Source organism: Mustelus asterias, chromosome 4 (genome assembly GCF_964213995.1).
Source record: "Mustelus asterias chromosome 4, sMusAst1.hap1.1, whole genome shotgun sequence".
Classification (NCBI taxonomy): domain Eukaryota; kingdom Metazoa; phylum Chordata; class Chondrichthyes; order Carcharhiniformes; family Triakidae; genus Mustelus; species Mustelus asterias.
In genome coordinates this window covers 149,465,295-149,492,793 of record NC_135804.1, presented here as the reverse complement: position 1 = coordinate 149,492,793, position 27,499 = coordinate 149,465,295, and the positions used below count along the sequence as shown (strand labels likewise).

General features: G+C 42.8%; 1 protein-coding gene across 1 annotated transcript in view; it reads left to right on the top strand.

Annotated features, from left to right (window-relative positions):
* Window positions 1-27,499, top strand: part of LOC144493070 (short transient receptor potential channel 5-like) — a 124,353-nt gene that overhangs the window by 47,128 nt on the left and 49,726 nt on the right. The window contains exon 3 of the mRNA XM_078211941.1: window positions 12,283-12,804. Within this exon, the coding sequence (XP_078068067.1) occupies window positions 12,283-12,804 (522 nt within the window). The remainder of the gene's footprint in view (window positions 1-12,282; window positions 12,805-27,499) is intronic.

Genomic DNA, 27,499 nt, shown 5'->3' with positions numbered 1-27,499 from the left:
ACAAATGCTGGCCCAGCCAGCGATGTTCACATCCCATAAATTAATTTTTAAATACTATTTCAAAGTGAGGGGTGAATGAGTGGAACCCAGACTCTTTCATGGATATACATAGAAAGGTGCTCTCCAAGTTCTTCCTCAACAGGAATAATTCAATAGCAATCAGTTTTCCCCCTCGATATCCCAGGGTGGTGGGGTGGGAGAGGGGGGTGGGGGGGGGAGGTCAGGGGGTTTGTGAGGGGGTACGGAGACCAACTTTAACACCTTTCCTTCTTCCCAACTATCCCACCATTGCTCCTTGTTGAAATCAGCTAACCGCACTGAAGCAAAGATTGATTCTGGGAACCTTTACTCTGTGTGACTCAGTTGCTTGCTGGAAAAAAATCACTGAGTTGTCAGGAGATCGAGTAAAGCTTTACTGAAACTTCCATGAAACGATCCAATGCTTCTTAGCATATAGATCAGTGTCACTTTTAGAACAGGAAACCCTTCAATCTTAAGTTTACACTCTGAGGTAGTAAAATGTTTTGTTAAATACCAGTACGCTAGATTGAGACCTCACTTGGGTCCACATTGGATTATATACTTCTACAGCTTGTTTTAATTTCCTAAGGGTTTAGGGATGATATTAGTAGATGTTTAACTTTTTCTTAACAAAAAAATGGCACATCCTTGCTCTGCTCGATAAATTAGAACCAAATTATGAGTCACGACTGCAAGAAATCAAAGGCTCTGAAATTCCGCAGGAAGTTTGACGTAGGATTACATAAAACATTACATAAAACATATGGCACAGAAACAGATCATTGAACCCAGCTAGTCTATGCTGACAGTAGTCAGTGCTGAAACTACCTTCACGCCACCTTCCATCATTTAAATAAATCAACCTACCTATCCCCTTCTCCCTCTAACAGCGGCACAGTGGCACAGTTGTTAGCAATACTGCCTCACAGTGCCGGGGACCGGGGTTTGATTCCTGGCTTGGGTCACTGTCTGTGTAGAGACTGCACATTCTCCCCGTGGCTGCATGGGTTTCCTCCGGGCGCTCCGGTTTCCTCCCACAGTCCGAAAGATGTGCTGGTTAGGTGCATTGGCCATGCTAAATTTTCCCTCAGTGCACCCGAACAGGCGCCAGAGTGTGCCAACTAGGGGATTTTCACAGTAACTGTATTATAGTGTTAATATAAACCTATTTGTGACAATAATAACTAAACTCATATGCTTGTCTAGCCTCCACCTTAAATACTTCAATACTATTCGTTTCAACTACTCCAGTGGTCACGAGTTCCACATTCTTACCACTCTTTTGTAAAGAAGTTTCTTCTCAATTCTTGGATTTTTGGTGACTACCTTATATTGATGCACTCTAAGTATGCCCTTCTACCCAAATGGAAACATTTCCTCTGTATCCACTTGATCAAAACCTTTAATAATTTTAAAGATCTTTATTTGGTCACCTATCACCTTATTTTTTCAACAGAAAAGAGAACCAACTTATCAATACTTTCCTGATATGTTTACCCAAACATTTCTGATCTAATCCTGGTAAAACTTCTCTGCACCCTCTCCATTATCATTCCATTATTTTTCTAACACCAATGTTAAGCTGAAGTTTATAGTTCGCTGAATATATTCCATTCTTAAGTATAAGAGTTACATTAGCTATCTGCCAGACCTTAAATATGTGAATGCAATCCATCTGAACCAGGGGTTTGTCCACTTTGATTCATTTATTTAATGCGTCTTTAAAAAAATAAGTGGACATGTTGCATTACTCACCTCATCGTTCAGTGTCATGTCCACCTGTTCGATCTTCCTGGTAAATACCAAAGCAAAATATTCATTTCATACTTCTGCCAACTCTATCATCAATCCATTAAAGGTCTTATTCCCATTGCAACCTTTCTTTTATATTGTTGTGCCTGTACAATATTTTAGTATTTTGCTTTATGTTCAATAATTTAATTTCCTAGTTTTTTATTGCCTTCTTTTTTTTTAGTTCTCTTCTAATCTCTTCAAATTTTGTTTTATCATGAACCCCTCTGTTGTCCTTTCCCTTAATGTATGCATCTTTCCCAACCTTCATTTGTTCCCTTATGTCTTTAATCATTCATGCATTCTCATTAGTGTTAAGTTTCTTCTTTCCTTTTTTGCAGAATATATTTCCTGGCACTCTATTAAACACTGCTTTAAATGTTCCCTCTTGTTCTTCTGCATTGTTGTTTGCCAATATTACTTTACTCACTTTAGTTTTCAAATTCTAGTCTCAGCGAGAGTTGAGATTCAAAATCCAGTTTTCTCCAATCTATTAACCTGATTTTGATATGAGCTTTCCTGTTATCACCTTAAATAAATTATATTATGAACGCTATTGTCTTGATGTTTCCCTATTGAGTTTTATCTGATCCGGTTCATTTCCCATTACTGGATCCAATGGCAAAACTTCCCTTGTTGGACTTTTTACATATTGAGTTAGAAAGCAATCCTCTGCACATTGCAGAAAATCAATTCCTTTATTCCCCTTTAACTGGATGTATTGTCCAATTAATATTGGGGTAGTTAGAACTCCTCATGATTACTCCATTTTTTTACTCAATTCCCTAATTTGTCTGCATGTTTCTTTCTCTATCTCCCTTCCTCTATTGGCTGGTCTGTCGACGACATCAATTGGCATGAGTGATCCTTTATATTTTGTTTCTGTGCATATGGAGAATTTTGGCTGTAGTATTTTTGGGGAAAATTCTATAACATTATGCCCTATATTTCTATAGGTCAGGAGTTCACACATAGGCCAAAGCAAGCAGGCAAGGATGGTGGATTTCCTTCCTTAAAGGATATTGGTGAACCGGATGGGCTTTTATGACAAACAAAATAATAGCTCCATGGTCACCATTACCAACACTAGCTTTTATTTCCAGATTTATTACTTGAATTTAAAATACAACAGCTGTTACAATGGCATTTGAACTCCTAGAGCGATAGCCTAGACTTCTGGATTGCTAATTAGTGACATTGCCACTATGCCACCTGCTCCCCAATTTGGGCAGCCTTCTTAGCCACAGTGCTTTAGTCTGCATTATGGCTTTGCTCCCTATAGTCTATCTCCTTGTCCTCACAGTTAGAAAATGCATGATACATATTGGACAGGACAACATTGTAGGATCGCCTTCTCAAACTCTCCTAAATCCCCAATATCTGGCTCCCTGCTAATGTTCCCACCCCACCCCTGACCACGACCCTCTTCCCAAACTAACCCCCCAACCCCTCCGCCTGCTTTTTACTGGAGCAGTGTTTTGCGTGTGACTGTATTGTTGAAACTGTTCAGACGTTCCTCCCTCTCCAATTCACACTCAGGCTCAGTCATGCTGAACCAGAGAGTTTTGAGATGCAGACGTTTCCTGCTGACATGTTTGCTCAGGACAATCTCACTGTCTACAAACTCCCACATTCTGCAGTCCAGACACACAACCTTCTCTGCCATATCTTAAATAAGCCTTATGTTATTTAGCTAATTACTTAAAATTTTTATTCCACAATTATTTTCAGTTACATTAAATAGTTAAATTTATTAAGCTATAAGTTTAATACAGTATCTTACAGTTCCCTGGCCCTGGTTTGAAGCACTGTCCTAGTTAAAAGGAAAAACACCTATTCACCAACCAACCACCCGTCTGCTGTCCTGTGATGTAATCTCTTACTTTTTATGGAAATACACGGTTGAATGTATTCTATTGCTAGTGCCTTCAATCAGGTTGTCCTGTTCTCCTACCAAGGTTATCGTAGGAGACCAGGAGAACTTGATTGAAGGCACCAGCAGTAGAATAACTTTGGTAGGAGATCAGTAGAATCCCTGGAGAAGAGACCCAGACAGCCATTTGATGCATTTCTCTGGGGGGTCCACTCATCTTCCCTCTGGAATTATAACAGTGGGCTGCAGAGCATACAGCATTGCCATATATAAAATGTTTTGTAATGGTTCCCTGCAAGGATCCAATTAACAAGAGTTAGGGCAGCACGGTGGCACAGTGGTTAGCACTGCTGCCTCACAGAATCAGGGACCCTGGGTTCGATTCCAGCCTTGGGTGACCATTTGGAGTTTGCACGTTCTTCCCGTGTCTGCGTGGGTTTCCTCTAGGGGCTCTGATTTCCTCCCACAGTCCAAAGATGTAGAGGTTAGGTGGATTGACTGTGCTAAATTGACCTTTAGGCTGTAATTTTACCGCCGTGCCTGCCTCGAAATTGAGGTGGGCGTGGCTCGCAGAACGGAATTCTCCATTGGCCTTGGGCGGTATTTTACGAGCCTCACCCAAGCGAGTTCGTAAAATACTGGCCTTTGTAACCAAGGGTGTGTAAATTGAGTGGATTAGCAGTGGTAAATGCGCAGGATTATAAGGATAGGGCAGGGAAGTGGGCCGGATAAGATTCTCTTTTGGAGATTCAGTGTAGAATCAATGGGCTGCACGATAAGGATTCTATGGACAACTAATGGGTAGGTTCGGGAACAGGTTCACTTCTCTCTGAGCATGATGATTTTCCCTTGCACCTTCAAGCTATAGAAGCTTGCAATGGACAAAGGAAGCTTTAATTTAGATTTTGTTCAAATCTAATCATTAAAAGCTCCAACTTATTCCTCTTCAAGACTAAAATTTGTACAGCTGATTGACTTCACTAAGAACGTTGAACAGGATGTTTTATTGAGTGAGAAGTAGTTTTTGAAAACTCAAGGAAATTGAAGAGTGCATTAGTCTTTGCTTGCTGTATCCTACCCCTTATAATTTTGAAATTTTTTATTTGCAATTTAAATCCATTAATATTTACCATATAGTTTCTCGTGACTATTATGTCCAATTAATCCAATTTGGCAGTGCTCTTAAATCGCTTAGTGTGAATAAGAACATGCATCAGATCCACAGATGCAGTTTTGTTGTGAGCTCTGATGTCTTCTGTCTATAACGAAAAATGAATATATTATACAAAGATAATTGGCACTTCGGATTGACTTCAAGGTTGTTGATCTTATTTTTGCTGATGTAATTTAATATAATTGCAACTCTGAATTGTGCTTTACAATGAACTGTTCATTTTGTTCTATTTGATACATAACCTATAACAAACAGTCTTTCCTCTAAAGTTTTAACTTCCTAAATTGAGGGAGCTCTACATTTACAATAAATGCCTAAAACTTCAAACATTTCTTGATAAAATGGCTTCTGCGTATTTTGAGTAAATACTGCACAAGACCTGCATCTTCTGCCTTCTCGACATTTATTGCTTAATATTAAATAAACCTGCTTCAATATGCAATGCAGTAAAAAGGGTTTATTCTGTATCAGTAACAGCATTACGCCAACAAAATGGTGCATCATAAATGAACAATAAAAATAATGTGCAGACATTTGAATTATAGTTCGGTGTTGCTGACTGCTGAATCAATACAGTTCCTCCGTATGAGCAGAAATTCATTCCTGCGATTCACATACTGAGGAAAAAGATCATTGAAACTCAGGCAGGCTTGGTGAATTTGTTGCTCTTGTTGGACATTGATTAATATCTGTAACAGGGTTAATTACTTGATGGTGAACGTTCTGCTTCGGGGCGTCACCATTGGAAACTTTCACTTTTCAAAGCCTTTTGATAACATCAAGCAAATTGAGTTCAGGAAGAACTAAACTGAAAGGTGGAACGAAATGGGGAAAAAGATAATCATCAAGCTCGCAGACCATGTACAATCCATCCTTTCATGCATTCCAACTTATTTATAAGTCACCTGCAGAAAAGTTCTTCAAAGTTCACGTCATCCAAAAAGAAACATTGGGTAAAACCCAATATATCTCTCTCTGTGTTCATACCTCTATTACCAAACATGGCCCCATTGATTTTCACGGATATGGGGGCGATTCTCCCAAAGGATTTCTATGTGTTGAATTTGCAGGAAAACTGCAAATTCACAATGTTTTATTCAGTGGGAGTTCAGACTAAAATCTCCCACACTGTGCAATGCAGAGGTCACCAGTGTAAATATCATTAAAGTTCAGGGGCCTGCGAGACGCAAGCACAGCGCAAATGCTCGCGGGAATCCTATGAATCGGCCGATACACGATTCTCCCAGCCCGCTGCGTTAATTTTTTAGTGGGATTGGAAAATCGTCCTGCACATATAATTCCATATTTTCAGCAAAGACCATCACGTTCCATTGACATTTGATGATCTCTATCTGTATATGGAGCAAGCTGGAAGGGCCGAATGGCCTACTCCTATTTCTAGTTTCAATGTCTCCTACATAACCTTAAGTTGCTATTATAAACCGCCATATCCTAGTTAAATTTGAAGGAGTTTATCAACAGATTAGTTATTCATTTGGGATCCAAAGTAACCATGCCATTCTGATATTGCCTATTGTGCAATATCGGAATGGCATGACTCTAGTTTATGGACCTCTGGTAGTATTAGAGGTTACTGTTTCAAAATAAGGGGTCGCTCATTTAAGACAGAGATAGGGGGAAAATGTTTCTCTGAGAATTATGAGTCTTTGGTGATACTATTCCTCAAATGGCGGTGGAAGCAGAGGCCGGGATTTTCTATTCCCTTTCTTATCGACCAGGTTTGGTGGCAAGAGTAGAAAATACAGCGAGAAGGCCAAAGTCATGTTTCATATTGACATAAGAGCAGGAAGCGATTGTCCCCTTCCCCCCCCCCCCCCCCCCTCCGCACCACCCCCCCACCCCCCACCCCCCACCCTCTCATCAGTGGCAGGCAGCATTTCCCACCATTCAATGCTGGGAATCACATTGGAATATATTAGCATATCACTATCGGGCCCATACACGGAGAATCAGACCCCCTCGCCAAAAATTCATCCATAGTAGTGTGACGTCAGAACAGCAGGAAGAATGACTGATCTCAGATGGCTTGCACCTATTGAGCAGCACTCCGAGGGGAGCTCAAAGATGGGCACAGTGCTTAAGGGGAGAGGGTTGTGCCAGCGGGTGGCAGGGTGATGCCAATTTGATGCCAGGGTGTGGCCAGGAGATTTCACCTGGGTGAAGAATGTTTGCTGATGTGCCCGCTGAGGTGGTCTTTAAATATGGCACACAGGTCATTGAACACTGAGTTGATGGCAAGGCAGGTGAATCAGAGGCTGGCCGCCAGATAATGTTGCAGAACCCCTGACTGTCTTTTTGCACTAAGAGCCGCATTATATGGCATAAAAATCTGCCATTGCCACCGGTGGTCTCAAAACCTTTTTAAACTCCCCGATATTGGACTTTGCCAATATTGGAGAAAATCTCATCCAGAGTCTTTGGATTTTTTTTATTCATTCAAAGGATGTGGGCTTTGCTGGCTAGGCCAGCATTTATTGCCCAACTCTAATTGCCCTTGAGAAGGTTGTGGTGAGCTGCCTTCTTAAACCACTGCTGTCCATGTGGTGTAGGTACACCCACATGCTATTAGGGAGAGAGTAAGGAAGTCTTTAAGGTAGAGCTAGATAGATTCTTGATTGGCAAAGGGGTGAAAGGTTATCAGGGGTGGGCAGGAATGTGGGGTTGAGGTTGCAATCAGATCAGCCATGAATTATTGAATGGTGAAGCAGGTTCGTGGGGCCAAGTGGCCTACTCCTGTTCCTAATTCGTATGTTCATAGGCAGAATGTGCCTGTAAAAGGGATAAAAGCTCATTACTGTGGATGCTGGCATCTGAAATCAAAAGAGAAAATGCTGGAAAATCTCAGCAGGTCTGGCAGCATCTGTAAGGAGAGAAAAGAGCTGACGTTTCGAGTCCAGAATCTCCCCAGTTCCATCTCTGACAGTGCTTTGACAAAGGGTCATCTGGACTCAAAACTCTCTTCTCCCCTTACAGATGCTGCCAGACCTGCTGAGATTTTCCAGCATTTTCTCTTTTGGTTCCTGTAAAAGATGACAGCTGTCCTTCTGAAGAGGAATTCCAATTAAATGCCAATCAATGATGAATTATGCTTAGTTCTGATGAGATAGATTAACTAGGAATGAGATTGATTCAAACTCATCATTATGGCCATCAGTGACAGAAGGCATTGATCCCATTAGGCTAGGTTGAGATTTTCAGACCAAGGCCTCAAAGGCAAATGACAGTGTTCAAACTCCATCCATCCTCCAAATGTAATATTTTGATAGCAACAGAGAACAAATTATTTTTCGTGAGCATGTGGATTTTTGGTTGCCTCTTCACTGAGCGTATGTAATGAATGATTCAGCCTGACTAGGAAGGGGATTAGTTAAGAACGTGCCATATGGTCTTCATATCTTGCTGCTTAAAGCAGAGCCATTCAAACCCATTTTGAAGATGTGAATGTGCATCCTCCTGCTCGGTAGAATCTTTCAGCTATGAATAAAAATGAAAATCGAGCAACATTTATGAAATACCGGGCTGGTAGCCGTAGCTAGAACTTCAGTTTTCCTGTTGATTTATCTGTGGTGGGTATGCAGATTTGACAAATGTAAAATATTGCACATGCTGGAATCTGAAACAAAAACAGAAAAATGCTGGAAAATCTCAGCAGGTCTGACAGCATCTGTGGAGAGAGAGTAGAGCCAATGTTTCGAGTCTAGATGACCCTTCATCAGAGCTGGAATCCACGTGGGGTAAGTCAGAGACTTAAAAATGGTTCACATAATGGTAGCTAGTATTAAATTGCATTTGAAAAGGCGTCTCATTAAAGTTGAATGCAGAAAAATAAAAGCTCATGGGGCTCAGACAAAGGGCCATCCCGACTCGAAACGTTGGCTCTACTCTCTCTCCACAGATGCTGTCAGACCTGCTGAGAATTTCCAGCATTTTTCTGTTTCTGATGCAGATTTGACACTTGCTCTTCAACATCAATTTTCTGATCGTTAGCATACGTGACTTATCATGTGGCATCTCTCTAGAATGGTCCACAGCTCATCCTCAGGTGGTCACACATAGTTCATGTTACTCAGGTTGTCAGTTCGGTTTGGATGTATAATTGGGAGATTTAGCACCACTCCATCCTCATACTCGTGTCAAATTGGTCCATTCTCCATTTCTTTCCCACAGCAATTTAGAAGAAAAGAGTCAGTTACCCAATTGAACTAACCTTGCCTGTTGGTGAAACGGTCTTAACTCTCCATCGCTAATACTTTACTAGGTAATAAATGGAGATGTTCAACTTTGGGCAGAATTTAGTGCCTTTCCTGTGGTGACTTTGGTGGTGAAGAGGCATTTACTCAGACGGGAGTGTGGTGGGTGGGGATCCCACCAACGTTTTGCTTCCAGCCCAATTAAGTCTGTGGTGGGAAAGCCCATTAAAGGCCTGCCACCATTGATGTTAACCCTGCAGCAAGCAGGATACTCACCATGCTGGGAGCACAACCAGGCCTTGGGTGGATATTGAACCAACAGCAGCCACCACCTCCCCAGTGATAGTGCTGCTCAATAAAGCTGCCGGTCACTGATTGGCTGACAGCTCTTAGCAAGCAAGACTTTCACCCATAAGGTCCTTAATTGCGGAAAGGCCCTCAGCTGACCGGTCAAGTGCCTGAGTGGCACTTAGTACAGCGAGCTTTCCCTAAAAGAGGTGATGCAGGACTATCACTTGCCAGAGGCCCCATTACCTCCATTTAATATCACCCTCTGATCACAGTTAGCCCAGTTGCTCTTGCCTTTTATCAGGTGTGAATAGTTTGCACCTCTCTCCCAGTGAGTCTCAATCTGGGCTCTTCTGTCCCCATGGTAACTAAGCCACACTAGCATGTTGTCGGGCATGAACTTATAAGCAGATCATGTGACTCTCTTCATTCCTCCATTTTACCTTGAATTAAAGAGGCATTCCAAAGTATAATCATCTTATACACAAACCCCCAATCCATAACTGCAATCTGCTTCAATCATTCCATGCGGGAGACACTTTCTGTGTGAAGTCATTCCTTCAAAGTTATTTTTTGATTTCTCAGTTACTATTTTATATCCGTGTTTCCTTTTTGTGGACAAATAGACGTTTACCCGAACATATCCCTTAACAGGGTAAACACTGAAAGGTTGTTTTCGCTGGCTGGGGAATCTAGGGGCACAGTTTGGGCTAAAGGGCCAATCATTTAGGACTGAGATGAGGAAGGATTTCTTCATTCAAACGCCTGTGAGTCTTTAGAATTATTTTTTAACCCCAGAGGGATGTGAATGCTTTGTCATTGAATATATTTGTGATGGACAGATGTTCAGACTCGCAGGGAATAAGGCAGGAAGGTGAATTGAAGCAAAGGTCAGCTAAAATCCTACCGAATAGCAGGGCAGGCACATGGGGTCGGCTCCTGCTCCTATTTCCTATGTTCTTTTGTTCTTATGTTGTTAATCATAGAATCCGTACAGTGCAGAAGGAGGCCATTTGGCCCATCAAGTCTGCACTGACTCTCTGACAGAGTATCTTATCCAGCTCTCTCCTCCACCCTAGCCCCGTAACCCCACACATTTGCCATGACCAATCCACCTAACCTGCACATCTTTGGATAATTTCAGAGATTCCATCAATCCTCCTCTGAATCTTCTCTTGTCCAGAGCTAAACGTCCAGCCTGCTCCATCTTTCTAATCGTCACATCCCCTTATTTGCAGTAACTTACAAATCTTTCCCTCATTTTCTACAGTGCATCACAATTCTTATTAGAATATGGATACCAGAACTGCACACAGTACTGCAATTGGGAGCTAACCAGGATTTTATACAAATTTAACATGATGTCCCTGCTTTCGCATTCTACTCGAAATGAACCCTATTACATGGTCTGCAGTCTGACTTGACTTATTAGCTTCATAGAGTCATAGAATCATAGAATCCCTCCATTCAGCCCATCGAGCCTGCAACAACAACCTATCCCCTTAACCCCACATATTTACCCTGCCAGTCCCCATGACACTGAGGGGCAATTTAGCATGGCCAATCCACCTAACCTGCATATCTTTGGACTGTGCAAGGAAACTGGAGCATCTGGAGGAACCCCACGCAGACACGGGGAGAACGTGCAAAACCACACAGATAGTTACCCAAGGCTGGAATCGAACCGGGTCCCTGACGCTGTGAGGCAGCAGTGCTAACCACTGTGCCACCATGTTGCCCTGCCACTTGTGTTGTTACTTTTAGCAATTTACAGATCAATATTGCAAGTCTCATTGAAAATCCATGTGTACTGCAACCATTGTCTTTATCTTTTTCTGTGATTTCTGTTACTTCTTCAAATAATTCAATAATGTTAATTAAGCATGGTGACTATTATTGTTATATGACAGCTTGTTATCTGATCTTCTGGCACATACTCTGGTATGTTTCACATCACTGACGCAGAATTGGTCTATAGTACTATCTGCCTTTTTTTGAAGATAGGAAGTATATTTTGTTGAAAGGTGAGAAGTGGTAAAAAGAGACATCAAGTGAAGTATAGAAAGAAAATAATTAATCACCTTGGATTATAAATGTTGAAAATAAAATAATTTAAGTTGCCACTTTATTAAGGACTGGATACTTCAGTGAAAAATATTGGGAAGAAAAGGAAATTAATTGAACATTTGAAGAGCAAAGAACAGTACATCACAGGAACAGGCCCTTCGGCCCACCAAGCCTGTGCTGATCACGTTGTCCTATCTAGACCAACCGTCTGTATCCCTCTATTCCCCGTCTGTTCATGTGTCGATCCAGATAAGTTTTAAATGTGGCTAACGTATCTGCCTCAACCACCTCACTTGGCAGCGCATTCCAGGCCCCCACCACCCTCTGTGTAAAAACATTTACCTGCACATCTGAACTGAACTTTTTCCCCTCTTACCTTGAACTTGTGCAGTTTAAATCTTCATCTTATTCGGGTCAGTAACAACCTCAAAAGCTGGTCAGTGACCTCAATGATCTGTTTCATTTTAAAATGGACTGACTGACAGGTATCGAAAGTATTCAGGTGATAGGCCTCTTTCAGTATGGAAATCAAGGTCCTATGAACCCCAATTGTAATTTAAGGTGGAAATTGGCAAAGAAAGCGAAAAGGCCCTCTTTATGTGTTCAATTATTTTATGTTTTCTCCAGAGGAGCAGAGGTATTCCCCTGACATCCATCAGATTAATTTGGGTCTCTGTAGCCCAGAACCTCAGCGCTCTAAATCAGAAGGATTACTCCATCACTGGAACCACACAGACCGTCAAAATCCAATTCTGTCTACTGACTACAACATTTCATGTTGTGTAATCTACTTTTTGGTTTGCTTTGATATTCTGAGAAAATAGTTATTGATTAATATATGTCTTTCTGCCTGGCAGGTCCCACCTTTACTGATGGATGCCCAGTTTTCAGAATTCACTCCAGATATTACGCCCATAATGCTTGCTGCACATACCAATAACTATGAGATTATAAAACTGTTGGTGCATGGAGGAGTCTCCATCCCTCGACCTCACCAAGTCAGGTGCAACTGCGTGGAGTGTGTTTCCAGTTCAGAGGTTGACAGCCTCCGTCACTCGAGGACACGGCTGAATATATACCGGGCTCTTGCCAGCCCCTCCTTAATAGCCTTGTCAAGTGAAGACCCGATCCTCACAGCCTTTCAGCTGGGTTGGGAACTGAAGGAGCTCAGCAAAGTGGAGAATGAGTTCAAAGCTGAGTATGAAGAGCTGTCACAGCAGTGCAAGCACTTTGCCAAAGACCTGCTGGATCAGGCTCGAAGTTCCAGGGAACTGGAGATCATATTGAACCACAGAGATGACCAGAGTGATGAGTTAGATCCCCAAAAATGCCACGATCTAGCCAAACTAAAGGTAGCCATCAAGTACCACCAGAAAGAGGTAAGACTAAGATATTGTCATGTTTACTTGTATGTAAATCTAAGTAACCTAACTCATTGGCTATGACAAATTGCCCCTTAGTGTCAGGGGGATTAGCAGGATAAATACATGGGGTCACAGGGATAAGGGCCTGGGTGGAATTGTTGTCGATGCAGGCTTGAAGGGCTGAATGGCCTCCTTCTGCACTGTAGGGATTCTATGATTCTACGATTCTATGCCAGAAGCAACATTTTAAGTCATCATATAATTGGCTCCTTAAGCTTTTATTCATCAACACTGTTACAACTAGGTTAGGAGAGCTGAGCTGACTCCTCCCTCTGTCCCACATCTGGGTTGGTTATAATAAAGTTTGAAGTTTTTTGTTTAAATGTGTCATTGCTAATTCAACGTGTTCTTAACTGTGAATAGCTCGGCTGTGAGAATTAAACCAGCCAAGTTCCTTGAGTTGACTAGCAAGGAGTTTGTTTTATTAGTAAAACTCACATGGGTAAAGATACAAAAATTATTAACAAAAGGTTTAAAGTGTATAAATATGTCCCAACTTCCCACTAATGCAAAAACGCACACAGGCACACACACACACACACACACACACACACACACACACACGCACACACACACACAACTCACCAGGCATGCACAAAAGAAAATAAACTTTACGGAGTATCAGATGTTAAAACTTGGACAAGTGAAAAAGGTAAAGTTAGAGAAATTATTGACATTATTCGAATGCTTGTTCACAGCCACAGAGGCTCTTTTCACGGTGGTTGCTGATGCAATTGCTGTGTGATCATGGCTGGTTGATTCTCTTTTCTTCTGAAGATAGTGGTGTTGAGTTGGAATCTTCATTTCAGAATTCTCAGTATGCAGCAATGAGATCTTCTGATGGGTTTTCAAACCACTAGCAGGGCTTAGCCTTGCTGAGAGAAGGTTCAGAGAGAGAGGGATTGCAGGTAAGGCTATTGTCCCGAGTGCCCCTGTGGCAAGCTCTGTCTGTTAGTTCAAAGTAAGAAGTTTAACAACACCAGGTTAAAGTCCAACAGATTTATTTGGTAGCAAAAGCAAAAGCAAGCCTTTCGGAGCCTTAAGCCCCTTCTTCAGGTGAGTGGGAATTCTGTTCACAAACAGGGCATATAAAGACACAAACTCAATTTACAGAATAATGGTTGGAATGCGAATACTTACAGCTAATGAAGATGAGTTTGTGTCTTTATATGCCCTGTTTGTGAACAGAATTCCCACTCACCTGAAGAAGGGGCTTAAGGCTCCGAAAGCTTGTGTGGCTTTTGCTACCAAATAAACCTGTTGGACTTTAACCTGGTGTTGTTAAACTTCTTACTGTGTTTACCCCAGTTCAACGCCAGCATCTCCACATCATGTTAGTTCAAATCCAGTAACATTTTATACCCAAAAGCCGGGTCACATGACCTTTCTCTGTTTTGTCTCTGAGAACTCTGTGGGTGGGACTTTCCAGCCATTCCCATTGGTGGGATCGTCTGGTCCTGTCGATGATGACTCCCTGCCCCATGTTCCCCGGCGGTGAAGGGTGGGAACAACAGGAAAACCTGTTGACAGTGGCAAGACCGGATGATCCTGCCACCGGCCAATGGTGGGCCACCTTCACTGCCGCAAAATGGGCCACAGGGTGGGGGCGGAAAATCCCGTCCCGTGGCTCCAAAAAGTGGCCTGTGGCCTTGACAAATGCAACCTACTAGCTGCTGTAGTCCAGTGTTCTTTATTCAGCACAAAATGTTATTTTCAAAGAGTTCTATATATCCGGTAGATGACATTACAACCACCCAATCATTGGAAATAATTCCGAACCTGACAGAGTGTAAAGCAGCCCAGGCTCTCTAAGATGATGCCAGATGGTTACAGGGAGTTCAATGTCCTGCTTAGCTTGATTTATGTACATTCAAGATATGTACTAACTGGTCACCAATAAAGTTATGCATCGTTAAGACAAGTGTCAATGTCAGGTGAAGTGGGCCTTGAGTATGTACGACAATTGGACCAGTATAACGATACGAGTCATGAGATACAAGATATGACAGTGACTTTTAAGGGGTGTCTTGACAAATACATGAATAGGATGGGAAAAGAGAGACATGGTCCCCGGAACGGTAGGGGTTTTTAGTTCACATGGGCAGCATGGTCGGTGCAGGCTTGGAGGGCCGAAGGACCTGTTCCTGTGCAGTAATTTTCTTTGTTCTATAAGTAGACATAATTCAGGCCCCATTTAGAAGTTAAAGGGGCAATCTTTTGTTGCCTGATTCTCATCTGAAAACCAAGCAGCCAGCATCTAAAAACAGCAGGTGAAAAGTGGTGAGGGACATATTTGAGACCTCATTGACAACAAATGCAATTTTGAGGCAAATCTGTGAATGAAGGGACAGTCTGAAATAGTTATAAAGCTGCACATGGATACAATTTTGAATCTGATGCCAGTTGTAAGATCATGATTGCCAATTCCAGGTTTAAATGAGTGATCCTTGCCTCTTGAATGCTCTGTCTATTTATAAAGGTGTTGACTGGTAGTGGAGACCAGTTAGGAAACTGCCTAGAAAATGTTTCTCATTTTTAATTTTGTAAGGCAGGTTCGCTTCTCCCCCTCAAAAGTCCTGGACTTTTTCATGGTAGTAGGAGGCCCTTCCCTGGGATTGCCTCAGGCTCTCTGATTTCCCATTGATCCATCCCAACCAGGGAGCTGCAATAGAACGCCTGTTTGACTCCAGCTCACTGGCAGCATTTAAGTGACACCGGATGGAGGCCTTGGGTTGAGTTTGTGCCAGTTTTGGGCAATTACCATCTCCCGCTAGTGGTAGCACCGTAATATTTCCATTAGCAAGTGAGTATGGTTACAGTGAATCATCTTGCAATTTGCAATGCAACTGTAAATACAGAACATTATAAGATAATTGTGGCAGGACATGCGCATGGAATATACGTTTTTAGACATTTTATGAGAAGGGCTAGGGCAGGAAACCATCAAAAATTAACCAGAGTAGGAAGAAAGGTGAGATAAACTGAATAAAAATGGAATCTTGGTGTCCAACACTTTTAGATTATAGTCAGGAGAAGACAAAGGGAAGAGATTCAGAGAAAGAATGAGACCGAATGATGTAGAGCTGGAGATAGCATGGCTGCAAAGGAGAAGAAAACCAATCGTCTAAACAAAGGCTGGAGTCATTTGTTCACATAAAATGTCATCCTTAAAAAAAAGCCATCACAAGCCTGAATATGAGGGATGATCACCTTGGATGATGATCTGAGACTTCATGTAGTAATGATGTTTTCCATGAATGAGGTTAATTAAATGGAGAGTTGAGGGTGATGGTGCATTGGTTTTTGTACAACTCTAAAGAATCTGCTCTGACTTGCCAGCGAATATGACTTCTTACATTATTTAATTCACCAAGCTACTGATTCTAGAAGGTACGAGGAATCCTGCTGCATGCTGCGTAACGTCCTGAAGCTACTCATTTGTGATTCAGTCTTGAACAGTCTTGCAGTTAGCAGAGCAGAAACAGCATTTGTCTAGCCCTAAAGGAAAATTAATATCTCATTTTGCATTGTGATTTAAACTAAACCAAAGGGTAAAACTGCCAGTAGGCTGGGAAGCCGACCGCAACACAAGGACTTGCACATTTGACTCCCACACGCTAGATTTCCTGTGCACAATCCCTTTGGGAAAGATTGGTTTTTCAGTTTTCATACATTAATCATTCAATCACACATAATCATACAGATTAGGAGCAGGAGTAGGCCACTCAGCCCCTCGAGCCTGCCCCACCATTCAATAAGATTCACATTCCCTCCCACCCCCAATAACCTTTCATCTCCTTGCATATCAAGAATCTATCTAGCTCTGTCTTAAAAATATACAAGGACTCTGCTTGCACCACTTTTTGAGGAAGAGAGTTCCAAGGCCCATAACCCTAGAGAGAAAAAAATTATCCTCATCTCTGTCTTTTTCATAATAACTTCATTGCAGTGTTAATGTAAGCCTATTTGTGACACTAACTTAAATGGGCAACTTCTTATTTTTAAACAGTGACCCCTTGTTTTTTATTCTCCCACAAGAGGAAACATCCTCTCCACATCCTGTCTAGACTACTCAGGATCTGATATTTTTCAATCAAGTCGCCTCTTACTCTTCTAAACTCCAGCAGATATATAGCCTTGTCTGTCCAGCCTTTCCTCATAAGACAACCGCCCATTCCAGGTATTAGTTTAGTAAAGCTTCTTTGAACTGCTTCCAATGCATTTACATATTTCCTTAAATAAGGAGGCCAATATTGTACACTATAGAGTCCCTATCCTCGTAACCCTGCGCTTTTACCATGGCTAACCCACCTAACATACACATCAATGGACATAAAGAGACACTTTAGCACGGCCAACCTATCTAACCTGCGCATTTTTAGACTGTGGGAGGAAACCGGAGCACCCAGAGGAAATCATAGAATCATAGAATCCCTACAGTGCAGAAGGAGGCCATTCGGCCCATCGAGTCTGCACCGACCACAATCCCACCTAGGCCCTACCACCACATATTTACCTGCTAATCCCTCTAATCTACGCATCTCAGGACTGTAAGGGGCAATTTTTAACCTGGCCAATCAACCTAACCCGCACATCTTTGGACCGTGGGAGGAAACCGGAGCACCCGGAGGAAACCCACGCAGACACGAGGAGAATGCGCAAACTCCACACAGACAGTGATCCGAGTCGGGAATCGAACCCAGGACCCTGGAGCTGTGAAGCAGCAGTGCTAACCACTGTGCTACCGTGCTACCCCTATAGGAATAGCAGAGGATAGTTTCGATCCATCGACCTCTGGGTTATGGGCCCAGCACGCTTCCGCTGCGCCACTCAATCTACGCAGATCTGGGGAGAACATGCAAATTCTACACAGACAGTGACCCAAGATCGGAATTGAACCTGGGTCCCTGGCGCTGTGAGGCAGCAGTGTGCTAACTACTATGTCACTGTGCCGCCCACAGTACTCTAGATGTGGTCACGCCAATGCCTTATATAACAGAAGCATAATCTTGCTACTTTTTTTATTCAATTCCCCTCGCAACAAAAAATAACATTCTACTAGCTTTTCTAATTACTTCTGTTTTTGCGATTCATGCACGAGGACGTATCTCAGAGCTCTGCAATCTCTCACCATTTAGATTATATGCTTTTTTATTTGTTCTGCCAGAATGGACAATTTCACATTTTTCCACATTATTCTCCATTTGCCAAATCTTTGCCCATCACTCAACCCATCTATTGTCTTTTGTAGCCTCCTCATGTCCACTTCACAACTTACTTCCCTACCTATCTTTGTGTTATCAACAAATTTAGCCACCATACCTCCAATCCCTTCATCAAAGTCATTTATATAAATTATAAAAAGTTAAGATCACAGCACTGATCCTTATGGCACACACATCCTGCCAACCAGAAAATGACCTATTTATGCCTCTTCTCTGATTCCTGGTAGCTATCCAATCTTCTATCCATGCCAATATGTTAACCCCTAAACTTAAGCTTTTATTTTCTGCAACAACCTTTGATGTGGCATCTTATCAAAGGCCTTCTGGAAATCTAAGGACAGTACATCCATCGGTTCTCCTTTAACCACAGCACACCTTACTTCTTCAAAGAGTTCCAATAAATTAATCAAACATGATTTCCCTTTCACAAAACCATGTTGACTCTGCCTGATTACCTTGAATTTTTCTAAGTGCATCTTTCATAATAGCTTCTAGCATGTTCCCTGATTGACAGACGTCAAGCTCACTAGTCTGCAGCTTCCTGCTTTTTGTCTCCCTCCCTTTTCAAATGAGGAGTTACATTTTCTGCTTTCCAATCTAATGGAACCTTCCTCGAATCTAGGGAGTTTTGAAAAATTAAAACTAATGCATCGGCTATCTCGCTAGACAATTCTTCTAAGACTTGAGGATGGAGGATGAGGGGTGACCTAATAGAGGTGTATAAAATTATGAAAGGCATAGATAGGGTGAGCGGTGGGAAGCTTTTCCCCAGGTCGGTGGTGACGTTCACGAGGGGTCATAGGTTCAAGGTGAAGGGGGGGGAGGTTTAACACGGATATCAGAAGGACGTATTTTACACAGAGGGTGGTGGGGGCCTGGAATGCGCTGCCAGGCAAGGTGGTGGAGGCGGACACACTGGGAACGTTTAAGACTTATCTAGATAGCCACATGAACGGAGTTGGAATGGAGAGATACAAAAGAATGGTCTAGTTTGGACCAGGGAGCGGCGCGGGCTTGGAGGGCCGAAGGGCCTGTTCCTGTGCTGTATTGTTCTTTGTTCTTTGTTCTTTGACCCGGGAACATGTTAGCCCCCGGCTCCAACAATTTGCCTCGTATTACCCTGGTGATTGGAATTTTCTTGTGTTCTTCCCTCTCTTCCATTTCTTGATTTACAGTTTTTTCTGGGATATTAATTGCTTCCTCTATAGTGAGCAATGATGCAAAATACCTTTTCAATTCATTTGCCATCTCCTTATTTTCCATTATTACTTCCAAAGGGCCAACTTTGTTCATCCCTTTCGGTTTTCAACAGTTGTAGAAACTCTTGCCATCTGGTCTTATATTTTTAGCTAGAATTTCCTCATATTCTAGTTTTTCCCCTCCTTATTAGTCCTTTAGTCATTCTTTGCTGTTTTTAATATTCTGTCCAATCTTCTGACCATCTTTGCGCAATTGTATGCTTTATTTTTAAGTTTGATACTATCTTTAACTTTTTAATAGACCGTGGATGGAGGGTCCTCCCTTTAGAAATGTTCTTTCTCATTGGAATGGATCTATTCTGTGCTTTTTGAAATATCTCTTAAATGTCTGCCACTGCATTTCTATTGACCTATCCCCTAAAGTAATTTGCAATATTGATGCACCATTTTCATTTAGCATTGATCCCTGGAGGAAAACATCATTTCAGTGGCCTGTGACACTACCTCCTCCTGTTTATGGTGAGCTCCAATCCCTCTGCCATTGTGTAAAGCCTACTTTGAAAGCCCCTCAGTGCATTGCACATTGACTGCTTCTGCTCAATGATTCTTCTCTTCACCACATCTGCTGAACATCTGTGACATCTGTGACAGGAGAGGTCTGCGCCCTCTGATGGCGGTTGCCTCCACTGCTATCTCTGTCTCCACATGTTCTTGTCCACGTGAATTGTGAACCTCCAGGTGAAAACACAGCTAATCTGCCTTCTTGCTCCCAGCAAAGTGTGAGTATCTGAGCTGGTTCAGGATCTGTGTGAGCCTTTGATTGTGTACCCTCCAAAGGTCTCCATTCCTCTTAGCAATATTCATCATTAACCTCCAACAACTGCTGCTGAAGGCCTTGTGGAAGATGAAAACCATGAATTAATTCCAGCAAGCTTGATCATATTTCAGTGACTGTTGAAATCACATCAACATGGCTGAGTGTCATGATGTGTGAGTGTTTCTTTACTGAATGGCATCACCAGTTAGTTGGGGCAAGCAGTCAGGGATTCTACTGAACTCCAGGGTCTCATCTTCTGTGCGTGCCATCTGTGAGATATTTGAGGGGAGTTGTGCTCTGATTTTCTCCCGAGTGTTCTCATAGATGAATGTCATAGAATGTCGTAGAAACTCTAAATGCAGAAGGAGGCCATTCGGCCCATTGAGTCTGCACCGACAACAATCCCACCCAGGCCCTATCCCCCCAACCCCACATATTTACCCTGCTAATCCCTCTAACCTACACATCCCGGGACACTAAGGGGCAAATTAACATGCCCAATCAACCTAACCAGCACATCTTTGGACTGTGGGAGGAAACCGGAGCACCCGGAGGAAACCCACGCAGACACGAGGAGAATGTGCAAACTCCACACAGACAGTGACCCACGTTGGGAATTGAACCCAGGTCCCTGGAGCTGTGAGGCAGCAGTGCTAACCTCTGTGCTACCGTGCCACCCATAACCACTGTGCTACCGTGCCGCCCTTCTGGGTTCACTTCTCCTCCAAAGAACGAAAGAAAAAACATATGGATGAGACTAATGGAATGTGTTCATCCAATGGACGGAGTGAGGATAATTACAAGGGAGGCGTGTTGGTGTAGTGCTGCTGCAGGACACCGGTGCACCATTCCGGAACCTTCTGCTTACAGCACACTTGTCCAACCCAATGTGGCCCAGCAGACTTGTTCAATATTCGACTGACTTATATTTGAAAAATGTTGGAAAGCTGCTGATCCAGCACCAAGGAATGGGAAGGTAAGTTTTGAAGCAATGTTCCAGGGCCGGGCGAGGCAGCTGGAGGAGGCAGCCGGAAGAACAGGTGCAACTAAGTAAGGGAGTAACTGAAGAGAGAGAGTGTGTGAGGGGTTAAGGGGAGAGATGGGGTGGAGGGGATGGCGTGTGGGTCGGAGTGTGATGGAGAGATAGTTGTCATGTGCTGTGATGGTCTGCGGATGTGAAACACAATGGCCAGAATTCTCCAGACGTTCACACACAGCTACAGTTCCCAGAGAGGACGGAGAATTTGGCGCTCAGTCAAATCTCTGTTTTTTTAAAAAGTTAAAGTTTACGTTTAGAGTTTATTTATTCGTGTCACAAATAGGCTTACATTAACACTGTAATGAATTTACTATGAAAATCTCCTAATTGCCACACTCCGGCGCCTGTTCGGGTACACTGAGGGAGAATTTAGCGTGGCCCATGCACCTAACCAGCACGCCTTTCAGACTGTGGGAGGAAACCGGAGCACCCGGAGGAAACCCACGGAGACACGGGGAGAACGTGCAGACTCCACACAGACAGTGACCCGAGCCGGGAATTGAACCTGGTCCCTGGGGCTGAGAGACAGCAGCGCTAACCACTGTGCTACTGTGCCGCCCTGTGTTCACTGCAGCAGCACAGAAGAATCCCCCTGGCGTGAATGGCCGGAGGATTCCACCCCATATAGTGGCAGCAATGTTACCACCATTCACGCCGATGGGAATGTCCCATCCCACTGCAGTGAATGGAGATTTGGCTGGGCACCAAATTCTCCGACCTCGCTACGACGGGAGCGTGGCGTGAACAGCCAGTAAGATCATGTCCAGAGTTTGTATTCCCTGTTGGCCCTTTTACATGGAATGTACAGCACAGAAACAGCCCATTCAGCACACCCCCTCTCTGGTGGTGTTTATATTCCACACAAGCCTCCTCCGACCCTTTATGATCATACTATCGGGGTAACCCTCAACTTCCTTGTTCCTCATACATTTATCAACTTCTTTGAATGTATCTATACTAGAATCAAAACACTGAGTTTTACAGCCCCTCCTGCTGGCGGGACTTTCCAGTCCCCCCAAAGTCAATGGAATTTTGAACGGCTTGTCATATTTTATGGGCTGCCCCACCATGGCGGGGCTGTAAAATTCCGCCCATCAAATTGCTGCAGCACAGAAGGAGGCCATTCAACACCCTGTCCTTGTATCAGTCTCTGGAACAGCAATTCAGCCAGTCCTGCTCCTCGACCTTTTCCGTGAAATCTTTTCTCTTCACATAATTATCTTGTTTCGTTTTGAAAACTGCAATTGAATCTGTCTTCCTCACACACTCGGGCAGTGCATCCTAGCTCCAAACCACTTGTTTTGTAAAGATGTTTTTCCTCATGTTGCCTCTGGGTCTTTCACAAATCACCTTACGGTTCTCGAACTTGTGCCAATGGGAACAGTTTCTCCCCATTTACTCTATCCAGACTCCTCATGATTTTGAACACGGCTAACAAATCTCTCAACCTGCTCTTCTTCAAGGAGAACAGCCCCAACATTGCCAAACTATCTGATGCGCGATTAATTCACACGAGAGGCTAGGACGTACCCGGGAATAAAGGCTTTTATTCACAACAAGATTGGAGCACGCTACTTAATAATACTATCCCAGACTAAGGGCTACTAGGAAGTAGCAGTGACCTTTATACTCCTGTAAGGAGGCGGAGCCTAACGGAGTGTACCACATAAACAATGATAACAGGTGGAACACCCCAACCCTAACCCCAACAGTAACAAGAGTAACATATGTACAAGTATCCATAGTGGTAACCATCTATGGTTCACCACACTATCCACATACTGAAATCTTTCATCCTCAGAACCATTCTTATAAATCTTTTCTGCACCTTTTCTAAAACCTTCATGTTATTCCCATTGAGGCTGAACCAGTGTTTTATGAAGATTCATAACTTACTTGCCATTGTACTCTGTTCCCCTATTTCTAAAACCTCGAATTCATAGAATCCATAGAATCCTACAGTGCAGAAGGAGGCCATTCGACCCATTGAGGCTGCACCGGCCACAATCCCACTCAGGCCCTCTCCCCATAACCCCACACATTTACCCTGCTAGTCTCCCTGACACTAAGGGACAATTTAGCATGGCCAATCCACCCAACCCACACATCTTTGGACTGTGGAAGGAAACCGGAGTATCCGGGGGAAACCCACACAGACACGGGGAGAATGTGCAAACTTCACACAGACAGTGACCCAAGCCGGGAATCAGACCAGGGCCCCTGGCGCTGTGAGGCAACAGTGCTAACCACTGTGCCACTGTGTCACCCATAGATTCAGTATAATTTATTAACTGCTTTCTCAACCTCCCTTCATGTGGAGTTGCTGGCGTTGGACTGGGGTGGGCACAGTAAGTAGTCTCACAACACCAGGTTAAAGCCCAACAGGTTTATTTGGTAGCACGAGCTTTCGGAGTGCTGCTCCTTCATCTGGTGAGTGCAGGATTTGTTTCACAAACAGGGCATATATAGACACAAACTCAATTACAAGATAATGGTTGGAATGCGAGTCTGAACAGGTAACCTCAGACTTGCATTCCAACCATTATCTTGTAATTGAGTTTGTGTCTATATATGCCCTGTTTGTGAAACAAATCCTGCACTCACCTGATGAAGGAGCAGCACTCCGAAAGCTCGTGCTACCAAATAAACCTGTTGGACTTTAACCTGGTGTTGTGAGACTACTTACTCAACCTCCCTTACCACCTTCAATGATTTATGCACAAACATACTCAAGGTCCCTCTGTTCCTGAATTTCATTTAGAATTGTACCTTCATTTCATGCCCCTCTTCTTGGTCTTCTGACCAAAATGTTCAATTTACACCTCTCTACATTAAGTTCCATCTGTTACGTGTCTGTCTCTTCCACCAGCCTGTCCTCTTGAAGTCTATCACTATCCTCCTCGCAGTTCACAATGTTTCCAAGCCATGCATTATCTTCAAGTTTTGAAATTGTGCCCTGTATGCCCAGGTCTAGATTATACATATAAATCAAGCAAAGTCGTCTCCCCTCTATATACCAAGCCCGAGTCAAAAGTAAGTAACATTTTCTGTAATTCATGGTTTTAATATGTTTGAATTAAATAATTAAACAGTTCCATAATGAAATTCTAGCCATACTCAAGACTACTATTCAAAATATCATATGGTTCGAAATAAATGCCTATGGGGCAAATGTTTTTCATTTAAAAAGCATAGTTTTACTGACGTCTGTGGACACAAATGATTAATACATAATAGACATAGAAATGATATGGCCAACACATTTTCTTCAAACTCCTATACTTCAAAATTTGGCATTACACCTCTGGGGAGAGGTATGGCATTACTTAAGGATGGTGTTAAGTGTTAGAGGTGGATGGATAGATAGGGATGTGAGGAAATATATAGACAGAGAATGATAGTGTACAAGGTAAGTGGGTGTGATGAGTGATGTTCTACAGTAGGCTTGAGATTGCAGAGTGAGGAGGCGGGCTGATGCGCACACAGGATTTTTTAAATCCTTTCATGGAATGTAAGCATTGCTGGCAAGTCCAGTTTTTGTTGCCCATCCTTAATTACCCTTGAGAAAGTGGCAGTGAGCTGCTTTCTAGAACGCCGCAGTCCATCTGGCCTAGGTCCATCCACAGGACTGTGAGGAAGGGATTTCCTGGATTTTGACCCAGTGACAGTGAAGGAATGGCAACATAGTTCCAAAGCAGGATGGTGTGTGGCTTGGATATAGGTTAATGTGCCACTGTGCTACCTTGCTTAGGTCATTAAAGTGTTACAATTACGAGGTTTGGAGGAATCTTGCATTTTGAAACCAGTTTTAAATCTCGGGTAAGTGATGAAGGTCATGTGATAATTGCTGAAGCCTGCCTTATCGTAAGCCTAGGTGGTTTGATTGGTAGAGATCGAAGTAAGGCTTAGATTGTCTTCCTGAGAAGAAGATGCAAGATATTTATGTGTGGAGGTAAAGGCAGCAGTCTCTGAGTTTACCCTGAGTTGACTCTGACTCTCCCAAAAAGGTATATGTATTGGGTTGTAAACAGTTGTGTTATAAATTGTATGTTTACTTGTAAGATAATAGGGAGTTGGGATCAAGGGTAAGTTGTTAGCCTTTCTATCTTCATACATGGTTAATTGTTTCACATTAGAGGAAGTTCTATTTGTGATCAGGTTACAGGCCTCTCTACAAGTTAATGAATACCACAGACGATAGTTAAGATTAGGGTCAGCCGAGGAGGAGGCTGCTTGACATTGTAAGCTATCACAGCCAGATCAGAGAATGAAATAGTTGAAAAGATGTATCCGGCAACCTTTTAAGGATTCTGGGTGATTTTCTCTGGTATAGCAAGGAGGAAGCAAAACAGTCAGAACCAGCGTAACAGCTGATGGTGGATTTACAAAACTCTCCGAAAACTGAGGGAAGTGTCAGGAGCTGGTCACTCAAAGCTACTATTGGCAAAATGGAGATATTGGAACCCATTGGGAGCTGGGAGATAGTGTGGACTGTTTGCAATAAGGATTGCAATTCCATGTCTGTTGCGACGTGTAATAGATATAAAAGTGGAATGTCCTTTTAGTAGTTTAAAGCATAAGTTGCCTACAAAATGAAAACAGTGTTTAAGTCAAGTTTTTTTAGTCATTTGTTACAGTAAGGTTTTCCAGCGTGATATCTTATGTCATTCATTCAGCTTATGACTGGAATTTGAATCTCTTCTTAAAAGTTATTGGTCTCTATGGAGATTGGGACAAAAGTTATTTCTGCACTGAATCCAGGAACATGGCACCAAACACAATAACCAACTGCACCATCTTGGTAAAACTCAGCTAATGTTCTGGGGACCTGGGTTCAAATTCCACCACGGCTGATGGTGGAATTTGAATTCAATTTTTTTTAAATCTGGAATTAAGAATCTACTGATGACCATGGAATCATTGTCGATTGTTAGAAAAACCCATCTGGTTCACTCATGTCCTTTAGGGAAGGAAACCTGCCATCCTCACCTGGTCTGGTTTACATGTGACTCTCTCATATGGCCTTGCAAGCCACTCAGTTGTATCAATTGACTGCATCAATTCACGAAGGCAGCTCACCACCACCTTCTCAAGGGCAGCTAGGGATGGGCAATAAATGATGGCCAGTCAGCAACACCCATGTCCCACAAACGAATAAAAAAAACTGCGGTTTCTCTCTCTCATTGGGAGAGAAGTGTGTCTCTCATTGACTCTTCACAACCGCAGCAGTAAATCCAGGGAGGGACCACCGAAACAAAGTCTCTGCCCTCTGGAGTTTATTCCAACATTTTCTTCTCTTTGGTTCCCAACTCCTAAATCTTTCAAAAAGCATGTCTGGGCTGTCCCTTTAAATACTGGAGTAGAGATCACAACATGCGTGAGTCCACATTAAGCCCACTGCAGCTGATTGAACGGGAAACCTAGAAACAAAACTGTTAGGAGGTGGCTGCATTGAAAAGCACATGACAGACACGCTGAACTAACTTCCGGGCTTCAGGTACGCCACTGGATCACCCATTCTCATCAGCCATCGAGGAATTAAAATCAGGATCAGTGTGTTGGGTTTAATGTACTGCAGCAGATTAAGGATTATTATATTCAGTTTTTGTGCTACCAATTAAAATGAGAGGCTCTTTGGAGTGATTTTGAGTTCTATTTTACACGTGAAAAAGCAGGAGAAGATCAGGGGATATGTTGAAAAATCCGGTAAGAGCAGAACAATATCAGTTTTTGGAAGATTGTTCAAATTCAATAAAATAAACTGAGAGCTAAGGTACAAAAAGCTGAAATAATCCCAGCACTGAGTGATTATCCTGCATATCCAGAGCTGTGTTAATACTTTTTTTAAAAATGTTACAACATTTGATGTGAATGAATGACTGCAGCCTTTTTGTACAATTGGCCCCCCTGTCTACACCCTCATGACCTCCAACTCTGTACAATTAATGAGCTTTGAACCTAAATTCTTAAGGTAGAAATAATAAAAGCAAAATACTGCCGCTGCTGGAATCTGAAACAAAAGCAGAAAATGCTGGAAAATCTCAGTGGGTGGGATTTTTCAGCCGTGCTCGCCCCAAAACCTGAAAATCCTGCCCGAGGTCAAACGACTCAAGAACAGCTTCTTCCCTGCTGCTGTCAGACTTTTGAATGGACCTACCTTGCATTAAGTTGATCTTTCTCTACACCCTAGCTATGACTGTAACACTACATTCTGCACTCTCTCCTTTCCTTCTCTATGAACAGTATGCTTTGTCTCTATAGCGCGCAAGAAACAACACTTTTCACTGTAAATACATGTGACAAATAATAAATCAAATCAAATGATCCACCCCTCGCCCACTATGATTCCCGTGGCGGGTGGAAGGGGAAA